General features: G+C 36.6%; 1 protein-coding gene across 3 annotated transcripts in view; it reads left to right on the top strand.

Moving 5' to 3' along the window:
- Window positions 1-13,861, top strand: part of LOC113823915 (uncharacterized) — a 24,972-nt gene extending 11,111 nt beyond the window's left edge. For 2 of the 3 annotated variants that reach the window (XM_070132422.1, XM_070132418.1), the window contains 7 exons: window positions 535-651; window positions 4,801-4,911; window positions 5,033-5,174; window positions 5,498-5,608; window positions 7,460-7,582; window positions 7,830-7,994; window positions 10,224-13,861. In XM_070132422.1, the coding sequence (XP_069988523.1) occupies window positions 586-651; window positions 4,801-4,911; window positions 5,033-5,174; window positions 5,498-5,608; window positions 7,460-7,582; window positions 7,830-7,994; window positions 10,224-10,426 (921 nt within the window). In that variant the 5' untranslated portion in view covers window positions 535-585 and the 3' untranslated portion in view covers window positions 10,427-13,861. The remainder of the gene's footprint in view (window positions 1-534; window positions 652-4,800; window positions 4,912-5,032; window positions 5,175-5,497; window positions 5,609-7,459; window positions 7,583-7,829; window positions 7,995-10,223) is intronic. The other variant, XM_070132427.1, reaches the window with a different exon arrangement.
- Window positions 13,862-14,327: the final 466 nt, after the last annotated feature.

Below are 14,327 nucleotides of genomic sequence, written 5' to 3'. Positions count from 1 at the left end.
CATTATCATTATCTTTCTGTTATCATTGTCTGTCATTTTCTCTGCCATCATTGTCCCTTTCTTTGTCATTGCTATAGTCATAGATTTAGTCAGTCATAGTTATCCTTGTCACTATCATTGTAGTTATTATCATGGTCATGGTCATCATCATCATCATCATGGTCCTTATCATTGTCATCACTAATTTCATTTTCATCTTTATTTTCATTGTCATTGTCATCATTATCATCGTCATCATCATCATCATTGTAATTGTTATCTTTATTGTCTTCGTCACTGTCTTGGTGTAGGCAATGAAACACTACATTTCATTGATATCAAAATTAGTCTGCAGAAGGCAACTGATTAGATTTAAACAACGAATATGTATTGCGTCGAATGCCCACTCTCCTCCAGTTATAAAATCCAGCCCACCTCGCCTTGCAGCGAATTTGACAGTTCTGTTGTCACAGTCCTCATAACTCATTCCAAAGGTTAAGTTTGTTTACAGTGTTACTTGTGGTTCTGGTTTCTGATGAAAACGATCTCTTACAGAAATTGTTATGATATCGGAGATAACACTTAATTCATTGAAAAAGAATAACCATGTTCCAACTGCAGAACTTCTTTGGAAGTTCGTCACATCCCAGCCACCTTCATTTCAACCATAAGGTAAACTCAATTTGTATCTTTAAATGACTATTTGGTGGTGTTTGGGAGGGTGAGTGGGGGCAGAGCCTCAGGTAGGAAAATACAGCGACTGAGAGGGGATCTGGGGGCAAAGCCCCAATAGGGAAATATAATAACTGGGAGTGGGTCAGGGGGCAGAGCAACCAATAGGGAAATACGGCGACCAGGAGGGGGTCTAGGGACATACATTCTGAGTTATGAAATTTTTTTTTCACATGGCAATCTTTCTTATATTTTATGCTTTTACAATGGGGTTCATTCTCTTGTTCATTTATGATGGGTTCATTGTTTTGTTCTTTTATGATGGGTTCATTCACTTGTTCTTTTATGGTGAGTTCATTCACTTGTTCTTTTATGATGGGTTCATTCACTTGTTCTTTTATGGTGGGTTCATTCACTTGTTCTTTTATGATGGGTTCATTCACTTGTTCTTTTATGTTGGGTTCATTCACTTGTTCTTTTATGATGGGTTCATTCACTTGTTCTTTTATGTTGGGTTCATTGTTTTGTTCTTTTATGATGGGTTCATTCACTTGTTCTTTTATGATGGGTTCATTGTTTTGTTCTTTTATGATGGGTTCATTCACTTGTTCTTTTATGTTGGGTTCATTCTCTTGTTCTTTTATGGTGAGTTCATTCACTTGTTCTTTTATGATGGGTTCATTCACTTGTTCTTTTATGATGGGTTCATTCACTTGTTCTTTTATGGTGGGTTCATTCACTTGTTCTTTTATGATGGGTTCATTCACTTGTTCTTTTATGTTGGGTTCATTCACTTGTTCTTTTATGTTGGGTTCATTCACTTGTTCTTTTATGATGGGTTCATTCACTTGTTTTTTTATGGTGAGTTCATTCACTTGTTCTTTTATGGTGGGTTCATTCACTTGTTCTTTTATGTTGGGTTCATTCACTTGTTCTTTTATGATGGGTTCATTCACTTGTTCTTTTATGTTGGGTTCATTCACTTGTTCTTTTATGGTGGGTTCATTCACTTGTTCTTTTATGTTGGGTTCATTCACTTGTTCTTTTATGATGGGTTCATTCACTTGTTCTTTTATGGTGGGTTCATTCACTTGTTCTTTTATGATGGGTTCATTCACTTGTTCTTTTATGTTGGGTTCATTGTTTTGTTCTTTTATGATGGGTTCATTCACTTGTTCTTTTATGATGGGTTCATTCACTTGTTCTTTTATGATGGGTTCATTCACTTGTTCTTTTATGGTGGGTTCATTCACTTGTTCTTTTATGATGGGTTCATTCACTTGTTCTTTTATGATGGGTTCATTCACTTGTTCTTTTATGGTGGGTTCATTCACTTGTTCTTTTATGATGGGTTCATTGTTTTGTTCTTTTATGATGGGTTCATTCACTTGTTCTTTTATGTTGGGTTCATTCTCTTGTTCTTTTATGGTGGGTTCATTCACTTGTTCTTTTATGATGAGTTCATTCACTTGTTCTTTTATGGTGGGTTCATTCACTTGTTCTTTTATGATGGGTTCATTCACTTGTTCTTTTATGATGGGTTCATTCACTTGTTCTTTTATGTTGGGTTCATTGTTTTGTTCTTTTATGATGGGTTCATTCACTTGTTCTTTTATGATGGGTTCATTCACTTGTTCTTTTATGATGGGTTCATTCACTTGTTCTTTTATGTTGGGTTCATTGTTTTGTTCTTTTATGATGGGTTCATTCACTTGTTCTTTTATGATGGGTTCATTCACTTGTTCTTTTATGGTGGGTTCATTCACTTGTTCTTTTATGATGGGTTCATTCACTTGTTCTTTATGATGGGTTCATTGTTTTGTTCTTTTATGATGGGTTCATTCACTTGTTCTTTTATGTTGGGTTCATTCACTTGTTCTTTTATGATGGGTTCATTCACTTGTTCTTTTATGATGGGTTCATTCACTTGTTCTTTTATGATGGGTTCATTCACTTGTTCTTTTATGATGGGTTCATTCACTTGTTCTTTTATGATGGGTTCATTGTTTTGTTCTTTTATGATGGGTTCATTCACTTGTTCTTTTATGATGGGTTCATTCACTTGTTCTTTTATGATGGGTTCATTCACTTGTTCTTTTATGGTGGGTTCATTCACTTGTTCTTTTATGATGGGTTCATTCACTTGTTCTTTTATGATGGGTTCATTGTTTTGTTCTTTTATGATGGGTTCATTCACTTGTTCTTTTATGATGGGTTCATTCACTTGTTCTTTTATGGTGGGTTCATTCACTTGTTCTTTTATTTTGGGTTCATTCTCTTGTTCATTTATGATGGGTTCATTGTTTTGTTCTTTTATGATGGGTTCATTCACTTGTTCTTTATGATGGGTTCATTCACTTGTTCTTTTATGGTGGGTTCATTCACTTGTTCTTTTATGATGGGTTCATTCACTTGTTCTTTTATGATGGGTTCATTCACTTGTTCATTGTTTTGTTCTTTTATGATGGGTTCATTCACTTCTTCATTTATGTTGGGTTCATTCACTTGTTCTTTTATGATGGGTTCTTTCTCTTGTTCTTTATGATGGGTTCATTGTTTTGTTCTTTTATGATGGGTTCATTCACTTGTTCTTTTATGATGGGTTCATTGTTTTGTTCTTTATGATGGGTTCATTCACTTGTTCTTTTATGGTGGGTTCATTCACTTGTTCTTTTATGATGGGTTCATTCACTTGTTCTTTATGGTGGGTTCATTCACTTGTTCTTTTATGATGGGTTCATTCACTTGTTCTTTTATGTTGGGTTCATTCACTTGTTCTTTTATGATGGGTTCATTCACTTGTTCTTTTATGTTGGGTTCATTGTTTTGTTCTTTTATGATGGGTTCATTCACTTGTTCTTTTATGTTGGGTTCATTCACTTGTTCTTTTATGGTGGGTTCATTCACTTGTTCTTTTATGATGGGTTCATTCACTTGTTCTTTATGGTGGGTTCATTCACTTGTTCTTTTATGATGGGTTCATTCACTTGTTCTTTTATGTTGGGTTCATTCACTTGTTCTTTTATGTTGGGTTCATTCACTTGTTCTTTTATGATGGGTTCATTCACTTGTTCTTTTATGATGGGTTCATTCACTTGTTCTTTTATGATGGGTTCATTCTCTTGTTCTTTTATGATGGGTTCATTCTCTTGTTCTTTATGATGGGTTCATTCACTTGTTCTTTTATGTTGGGTTCATTCTCTTGTTCTTTTATGATGGGTTCATTCACTTGTTCTTTTATGGTGGGTTCATTCACTTGTTCTTTATGATGGGTTCATTCACTTGTTCTTTATGGTGGGTTCATTCACTTGTTCTTTTATGATGGGTTCATTCACTTGTTCTTTTATGGTGGGTTCATTCACTTGTTCTTTTATGGTGGGTTCATTCACTTGTTCTTTTATGATGGGTTCATTTATTTGTTCTTTTATGATGGGTTCATTCACTTGTTCTTTTATGGTGGGTTCATTCACTTGTTCTTTATGATGGCTTCATTGTTTTGTTCTTTTATGATGGGTTCATTCACTTGTTCTTTTATGGTGAGTTCATTCTCTTGTTCTTTTATGATGGGTACATTCACTTGTTCTTTTATGATGGGTTCATTCTCTTGTTCTTTTATGATGGGTTCATTCTTTTGTTCTTTTATGATGGGTTCATTCTCTTATTCTTTTATGATGGGTTCATTCTCTTGTTCTTTATGATGGGTTCATTCACTTGTTCTTTTATGATGGGTTCATTCTCTTGTTCTTTATGATGGGTTCATTTTCTTATTCTTTGTGATGGGTTCATTCTCTTGTTCTTTATGATGGGTTCATTGTTTTGTTCTTTTATGATGGGTTCATTCACTTGTTCTTTATGATTGGTTCATTCTCTTGTTCTTTATGATGGGTTAAATCTCTTGTTCTTTTATGATGGGTTCATTCTCTTGTTTTTTTTATGATAGGTTCATTCTCTTGTTTTTTTTATGATGGGTTCATTCTTTTGTTCATTCACATAATACAGTATCGAATCATTATCATTATCATTATCATTATCATTATCATTGTCAATATCATCATTATTATCATTATCATAATCATTATCATCATTATTATGTTAAGTTTTTCTCTTTTCATTTAAGTCTCTTTATCCTTACACTATCACTTCTTCCAGGAGCTAGAAGGTAGTAGCAGTGCTGCCTCCACCCCCGGGGATGTGATCACCACCACCTCCTTCCAGACGGAGACCCCCACCACACCCCTCCCACCGCCATCACCTCGCACGGTAACTTAACTCACACTTCGTGGGCTCTGATGATAAAGGTGAGAGGAGTCAGTGAAAGAGATTTTTATTTCTGAAAATAGAGTGTGAAGATTTACCTTATTGGCTGCGATTATATTTTCAGATAACTACAACTGATAGCATCCCCCCCCTAGAGGACATGCTTGGGCCTCCGCCTGCCTACTCCTTCCAGCCGCCTGAGATGAGCCCATCGGAACCTATGCCAGGGCCTCCACCTTCGTACGATGAATGTCACAACCTCAATGGTAGGCAAAAGGCTATCATGTTCTTGACTTTCTTTTAACTGAGGTTTCCTTTTACTTTTTCTTTCCTGTGCTTCCCCTAATTTTCATTGTTATATCTTTAAATCTATAGTTAGTCCTTTCTCCTTCTGTCCTTTTTCCTTTAATTAATTCTTTTTGATTCTTGCTTTCTTTCTTATTTTCCCTTTTCTATATTTCTTGCTCCTTTTGCAGATCTCATAATGAATGAGAAATACATGTAGGCATTTGATAGATAATGACTGTTCTTGCTGCCAGCCCCATAATCCACCTTGGTATCATAATCCAACCATGCACTTCTCTTGCAGTCCCTCCACCCACCTATGAGTCACTCTTTGGGCGAGTCAGAGAAGTCCAGAAGAGTTCAAATGGTCTTGTAGACTTCATCAAGAACCTGATCATCTTATTTTTGGGAACAAGTAAGTCCATGCAAGTCATCACCAGTAGATAGACATTTTGATATTGATCCATTTGAAGTCATCCTGCAGAAGAGAAAAGATGATTATTTTTTATCTGTTTGTTGGATAAATTCCTTGCCAAATAAGTTAATTCTGAATTTCTCTTAGGCCCAAACAACAGATAGACATTCTTTTTCAATGATGGCATAGTTTACTTCATGGTCAGGTAACTTTCTACTTGCAAAGGCAATGTGCATCTTACAGCTCTTCACGTTTTGCAAGACTACTGCTCCCACCCCTTTGTCACTGTCATCTGTACAAAGATAAAAGACTTTAGTCATATCTAGCAAACAAAGTAATGGATTAGACTTGAAAGAATAAGTTTCAGGAATTGAAACTTTCAATCTAATACTGCTTTCAGTCAGGCTTGTTACTGCTGTGCTTTCTCAGCAGGTCACTAAGGCCACAGCAATTTTTTTCTTGAATAGCGGGCAAGTCTGGTGATAATGAAATGTCGGTGGGAGCAAAAAGAAAATCCCCAGAACCAAGATAAGACAAGTGTACCTCCTACCTTCCAAAGAGCAGAAGTAAAGGAATGTATCAGTTCCAGTCCCAACTGGAGGAAGTACAATTCTGTCTTACTGGAAGTCTTTGAGGAATTGATCGAAAACAGACAAAGAATTCTTTCAGCCAGAATTTATTATTTTAGAAATCAATATAGAAAATATTTATAAAAAAATTGACATATATATGTACTTTGCCATTTTGCACACCACTTGCCATGGCCATTTTTGTTTTGATGTTTGAATGTGAGTGTTTACATCCTAGTGCACAGGTTCTCTGCCCATATTGTGAAACACGCCATGACTGATCAGAAGCAACCACTGACCATGGACGCGATAGATAATAAACATGACTTGACGCGTTAGAGCAAGGTATTTCCACCAAATATTTTTTATTTTTGTTTTGGGGATGGGAGAAATGATACCATACATTATGTGTCATAGACAAATTGATCTGTATTAATTTTTTTGCTATTTCTTTTGCGGAGGTCACAATATTGGCAGGAGATGAAAATAAAGATTCTGGATTTTCACCTTTTTTTTTTCATTTTCCTGGAAGTTAATTTCGGCAGGCCCGCTATTCAAGAAAAATAAATGCTGTGGCCTAAGGGGAGTTTTGTACAAATTTCAGATAATACCTTGTAGTACCAAGAAAAAAAAAGTGTTTTATTAGTTGTATGTAAATGCAGGTAGTTAATACCTTTGATCTTTTCTTCAAGTGGTTGATACAGTTGTGCCCTATTGATACAACTAGGTGCTTAATTTCTGAATATGCAAAGAACCATTTAGGATGTTACAGCTTATGTAAACAATGATTGAAAAAGTGTTGGGCAGCAAGGGGTTAAAAATGCACTCAGTAAAGCTGCTCCAGTCAGCAGAAAATATGGACTTGGGTGAATGGAATTATACCTGCCAGATAGGATTGCCTCAGTACTTTGTTTGCTGTTTAGAGATTAAAGATGCTGTTTAGCTGTTCATTTGTCATTTAGGTAGAAGTTTTCATTTATTGCTTGAGACAATCCAAACATTGTAATTTTAGTATTATGGTCTTCTCTTTTTAGAAAAGGGGTAGGTGCAGGATTTACCTGGTGGTGAATATAATTTTTCTGCTCTAAAAAAAAATATATATATTTATTTAGTATATTTATTTTTAAAGATAGAGATCAAATGTGCTGCTATGATTTATTTTTGCTTATAGAAATAATGTTTTGTGAAAAGAATCACTGCACAGTGCCTGTGAATCACAGCTAATGTAAAAACTTTGTCTGGTTTAGTGAAAGGTGAAGGTGATGCAACTTATATTTTTCAGTTGGTTGCACAGTGATGATCAGTGTGACGATTGTGATTCCAATCTTCATGATCATCGTTGGATCCCTCAAAATGGATGAATGTCCGGCTGAGAAAATGATTCCCATTTATCTTGTCATTGGAGGTTGGTTTTAGGTCAGAGCTTATGCTGTTCAGTGGTCAAGAGAATTTCAGTAGATATAAAGTTACCATAGACTCACAAATTCTGAATTGCCAGCAATGAATATACTTATGGCTGTGTAAAATATATTGAAGATGTAAAGGACATTAGAAATAGATACAATATATTTTGTATGTAGTATTGGAGAATGAAAAATTATAAACTATATGATTTCAATGCTAATGAACAAACATTTGCATGTACTTGAAAGGAACATTTGGAGTAGTAAAGAACTTGTTGGACCTACAAGGGAGGCTTCGCCGTCCACTGGCAGAAGACGACGGAGGTGAAAGTCATGATGGACCAATTCCATGGCACCGGAGATTGCAGTTCACTGGGGCCATCAATTTCTTTTTGTGTATCTGGTTCATTTTAGGTGAGGCTTTGTAATTTGTTGTATGGGCATTGAAAAAATCATGATGGTTGACCCTTTGTGCTAGGATGCCATCACATACATACCATATCCACTGATTTTAGTTTATTAATTTTACACATACAAGACTCCAAGTTCTTAGTCATGAAAGATTCAATTACTAAAACTACCCATCTCACCTGTTTACCCTTTTCTTTGATTTCTGAGATTTTTTTTATTGTTATTAGTATTTTGATAACATTGTAATCATGATGTCAAAGATAATGATAACAGTATCAATACTCATATCGTTATGAAAAAAAATCTGCAAATTCAAAAAAGGAGATATAAGGTGACATCACATTGGACTGCTAAGCCCTTACCCATTTATGACAGGTGTCCCACAAATGAGACACCTGGAAAAAAAAAATTGCCAGACTCCCTGCCAGTGTGAAGCTGTATTGGAGCTTGCACTCTGATTCAACAGGGGGCTGCGGTGGGCGCGCGGGCAGAGTCCGGGCCAGCCCCATGCACCGATTTTGTAGCCGCCTGGTAACTTTTATTTTCGGCTTCAAAATATACCGGCATTAGTGGGTAAACCCACTTACGCTGCGTAGTCACCTGTAGCCGGCTGAAAACTTATTTTTGGCTTCAAAATATACCGTGATTAGTGGGTTAACCCACTTACGATGGGTAGTCACACATATGTGACACCTGGAAAAATAAACATTGCCAGCTGTCCCAGTGGTGCTATGCTAGATCGGAGCTTGTGCTCTGATTTTGTCGCCCATGGTGGGCAGTGCATGGGCCAGTTCCTGGACTGTCCCGTGTGCCGATTTTGATGCCGCCCAGAAACCGTAATTACCTGCTTCCAAATGGACCGTCGCTAATGGGTTAAGTATAAAAGATTTCACAAAAAATTAGAGCAGGCAGGTTGTCCAAAGGGTAAAGAATAAATTATTTATTTGTAACTAATAAACTATGGACTTGCTGAGTTATATATGTCTTGTATACATTGCTTTACTTTGTCTCTCTATCCCCTTTTCTCTCCCTCTTGCTTTCTCCTCTCTCTCTTTCCTCTCTCATTCTTCTCTACTATCTGTCTGATCACTCCTCCTTTCTTTTCTCTTAGTTGTCTCTCTCCTCATTCTCTCTCTCTTGTATCTGTCCTCTGTCTTTGTCAATATCAGTTCTTTGCTCTCTGTCCCTTGTCTCTGCTCACTCCCCCCCACTCCCCATTGCTTTCAGGTTCAGGCATGTGTTGGATAATATGGCAGTACCAGTATTGTAGTAAAGTGTAGCACCACAGCTTAAATTCCTTTGGCCAGTAGAGATGGGGAAGGGGAGGGTGAGGGGTGCATACCAGCTATGCGTGTTTGTCAAGTATTTTTTGTGATACATCATTATTTTGTAATGTAAGCAGTTGGAAAACATTAAGAAAGTCAGAGAAGACAAGAAAAGAAGAGTGGCAGCCTTTGTGAATTGCTACCGCCAACTCCAGGTGCTCCTCAGCCATCATTCTGTCTTGCATCTCCCTAGCTTATGGCCACTTCTCCTGCTCCTCTTGCAGTTGATCATTACTTCATACATACAAGTAACATATGAAGCTTTGATATATATCAAGCTAGAGACAACTGTAGTGTGAGCATTGAAATCTTTAAACATCTGTATCACAGAAGTAGATTTTTCAGTTTAAAATATTTTTCTTACCAATGAAAATATACTTTCCTAATGCTGTTGAAAATAATTACGTCAGTACAGAATTTTCATACCTTGAATAAAATAATAATTACAATAATATCACCATATCATGCGATAATACATTCATAACAGTGTGGCATTTCATATAGTGAATTTCAAAAGAATAAGAAATTGATAATTGTATGTCAAATAACTACTCACAATCTCCGAAAGAAATTATCATAATTGATTATCAAGACATTAAGTCATGAACCTCTAGTGAATTATGTCATGAATGGAAGACTGTAGGATGTAGGGCATTCTTGCTCATTAAGATTGAATGTATAGCATAATATTTGTAAGGAAATATATAATGATTTACTTTGAATGGAATTATTTTTAATGGATTTTTTCTGTAAGTTGACTGTACCCCACTGTTAACCCAGACAAATGTTTTGGAAATCTGAAGACATTGTATTGATACATTATTGCAATGAGTATGTAGATTTTTTTTAAAGGCAGAGAAAATGTTATGCAGCATTAATGATATAAACATTTTTTCTTTCCCTTCAGGATGTGTGTGGGTGTATCGAATCTATGAACCCAACTATGTTGAAGGTTCTCATGATTATTGTGACTTCACCCTGTACCAGTTTGCCTTCTGGCTGATCACATCTGTCTACATTGCTGTAGGCCTTCTCACCTCTTGTATGTGCTGCCTGTCTGTGGCAACGGTTGTCATGCAGCATAATCGGATGAATGGAGCCCAGGTTTGAGTTTGGCCTTGAGATTCATCTGTATAAGAAGTGTACTGTATATCTTTGCTGTGATTGTTTTTTCCTTTAAATGATTGGCCTTTTTTTTTTTAGATGTATATACAGTTGAGAGGTTTTGCCATGTTTTTTCTTTTCTTTTCTTTTCTTTTATAGGAATAAGTGGTTTATCTATATAGGTAAACAGAAAGAATCCTCAATCAAAAGATATATTATCACTTAGGAGTGATATGAATGTAGATATTTCTTTGGTTGTTATGAGTTTGAAAAATTATAGTCACTGTTATATTTGATTTGTACATTTTGAACTGTCCAAGGCTACTCCAAAATGGTAGCAGAAAAGAAAGTAATATTGTAAGGACTGTTAATCTTTTGTCTAGTGTGTTTTGTAACACAAATTATTTTGTTGAATGAGTCATAAAATCACATTGAGATTTTGTCTTATTTTTCAATATATCATTTTACTTTGTTCTTTGTGCAGCTGCATATTCCAAGTCCTACCTGGCTATGTAGCCATTTTATAGTTATAACAACTCTAGATCGGCTGTTGTAAACACATCTCCGATACTAGGGTAAACACGTACTGCCTAGAATGTGTTCTCACTTTCCCCATAGATCTGAACTTGATACCAGTTTTTAAATTTGAGTGAATCTTCCAAATCAAAGACAGTGTTTATTCGGTTGTAGTGCTTATGGTATTCAAGAAAAAAAGACAAGATTCTGCCTTAGAAACAAACTTATGAAAAAAAAGATAGTGAGGATAGAAGAGACCCTCCCCACTTAAAAAAAAGAATGAAAGAAAAACTCATGCATTCCCAGTACATGGCATTGTGTTGGGGATTTGCATGAACCAGTATTTTTGTTATACAGGCTGATTAGCACAAGAATTTGGCCTTCCTTTAACTTTGGTAGGCTTATGATCCTCATTTGTAGTTTTGTATGGTTTTTATACCGTAGCAATTCTTTACCTGATGGCTGTCTTTCTTGACTAGAAACCCTTTTGGGTGACATTGCCTCTCTTAGCAAAGAAAATATAGTATTAAAGTTACCATGATAAGTCACATAATTGTGCACAAGATAACTACATGCCATGCATCTCATGGCTCTAAGTGATGAGTGTATGGCCTTGTGTCATGAGTCATATGTCTCAAAAGTGCCATAGGTTGTATGGGACGAAAGTATTATGAGTGAAGAGAAACTGATGAAGACTTACCACATGAACAAGAACTGTCCCTTCAGTGTTAAAATCAAAGGGATTAAGTTCCGTGCATCTCATCCTCACAAGACGTGATTTCACCAAAAGTTGTCATTAGTTTTTATTTTCCCCAAGGTGTCCTTTTCCCAAGTGCAACAAAATGTTAGTCAGGTTAAGCAATTAGTGTAAATCTTTTGATACTATTGTAGTTCATTGAAAATGACTCAAGGTTTGTGGACTAGTGCCAAGATTCACATTGAAGTAGATGATTTCAAGTACATGTGTTGAGATTCATCTTTCAGAGATTCCATTACTTGTACAATAGATATTTTTCCAATTATGTTTCACAGTTTATGTACTAGATGTTGTTTCCATAATAGCATGCAGGGCGCTGGACATTATCAAAACATCAAAGGGATGGATCTTTCAGTTTAGCAATTTGAATGATTCTTCCATTTCAGTTACCACAGGCTTGAGATATGTAATTTATGTGGTGTTTGGTTTTGTCACATTTGTCAAATCTGGGAAAGAGTATGTGATGTCAGTTGAGTCATATATGGTTGACAATCACATTGGAGCCTAAGTAAGTTTATGATTTTACAGTAATCCTTCGATTAATGAAAACCCCAGCAGTTTTTGGATATGACTTACACAAATTGAGTAAGAAATTAATCCAGTATGAGACAAAAAAAAATAGTATATAAGAGTAAATTTGCTGTGCAGTTAATTTTTGTACTTCAACTAAGAATAGTGTAAAAAGTTTAAGGTTTACTTTGCTGCATTTTAATTTAAATTATTAAGTTTGGTACACATTCATTTCTAGACACTTAAGTAAGCATTTGACTAATCATTTGATTCATTTTTTTATATACATGTTTTTTATTTTCAAATGAAGATGATATTGTAGATTATTAGTGTTATCATCATGTCATACTTGGTAAAGAGATGAATGGTAAATAAGTGCCATACAGGTAACATGATAATTTGATGAAATTTATTTAGTAGACAACAGCAGACATTAACAGCAAATAAACAGTTGATTGCACCTAAAGGAAATCAGGACCAAAAGTTGTTTTGCATACTTACACTTACTAATATTAATGATTTTGTATAGTTCAAACAGTTAAGTGCATAGTTCTGGTGAAAGGAGAGTAAGAAAAATGGTCTCAGGCATACACAGACTTGCAGGTTATTTACTATTATAGTCTTTTCTACTTATCTGCATTCTTGCACCCCAGTGTTCATTTGTATATTTTTTTTAATGAAATAAAGTATTGCACATGTTAAATAGATTTGGGTATATAAAGTAGTGTAGAGAACCAATTTTTATGCACAGCCAGGGGATTTTTTTTGGTGTGCTGTATGACAGGCCAGCTGTATGTGATACTTGGAATATAACGATTGATGGAAAAAGATACTCTGGTATTTTCATAGACTGTTATTTCTTTTGTGGTGAGAATAGATCAGCAAAGTAGGTTTTATAAACTTACTTGATGTTCCTGCCTTTATAATTTCTAAGTCGAGGGATTACTGTACCTAGAAAAATTTGAATCAGATATCCACATTTACACCACCCACCCACATCCACCCATACACACCCATTCTTGGATACACTCATACAAACCCACACTCGCATATGCCCACACTCACATACGCCCACACTCGCACGCACCCACACTCGCACACACCCACACTGATATGCACCCAAACTTGCACTCATCCACACTCGCACGCACCCACACTCACATGCACCCACACTCGCACGGACCCACACTCCCATGTACCCACATATATAAGCACCCACACTTGCAAATGCACCCATACTCATAAGTATGTACCCACACTGTCATGCATGCACTAGCATTTACCCACACTCACATACACCCAATCACATGCACTCATCCAATCGCATGCACGCATCCCACTAGCATTTACCCACACTCACACGCACCCACCTGCATGCAAGCATCAACTTGCATGCACGCACCCACTCGCATGCACGCACCCACTCGCATGCACGCACCCATACTCGCATGCATGCACCCATACTTGCACGCCCACACACACACTCCCAAGCATGCACTCACACTTTCATACATGCACCCACATTCACACACATTCACACACATTCACACACACACACACACACACACACACACACACACACACACACACACACACACACACACACACACACACACACACACACACACACACACACACACACACACACATACACACACTTGCATGCACCCACACTTGTATGCACTAACACACACACACACACTTGCATGCACCCACACTTGTATACACTAATACACACACACTTGTATAGACACACTTGCATGCACACTTGTATGCAGACACGCTTGCATGCAGACACACTTGCACATACTTGTTCATACACACTCATGTGCACCCATGCTTGTATGCACACACATTTGCAACCACCCACATTTGCGCACACCTACACTCACATGCATCCACGCGTGCACTGCACCTGCACTCACATGCATCCACACTTGCATGCATGTACCCATACTTGTACACACCCATACACACACTTGCACCCACACATACATGCACCCAAATATACATGCACCCGCACACATGTACCCACACATGTGCACCCATTGACCCACACTTGTACTTACATACACATATTTGCACATATACACTCCTATATTAGCACACACAACCACACTTGCA

The sequence above is a fragment of the Penaeus vannamei genome, chromosome 2 (assembly GCF_042767895.1).
Source record: "Penaeus vannamei isolate JL-2024 chromosome 2, ASM4276789v1, whole genome shotgun sequence".
NCBI classification, from domain to species: domain Eukaryota; kingdom Metazoa; phylum Arthropoda; class Malacostraca; order Decapoda; family Penaeidae; genus Penaeus; species Penaeus vannamei.
Note: the sequence above shows the minus strand (reverse complement) of the source record. Positions and strands in the feature narration are given on the sequence as shown.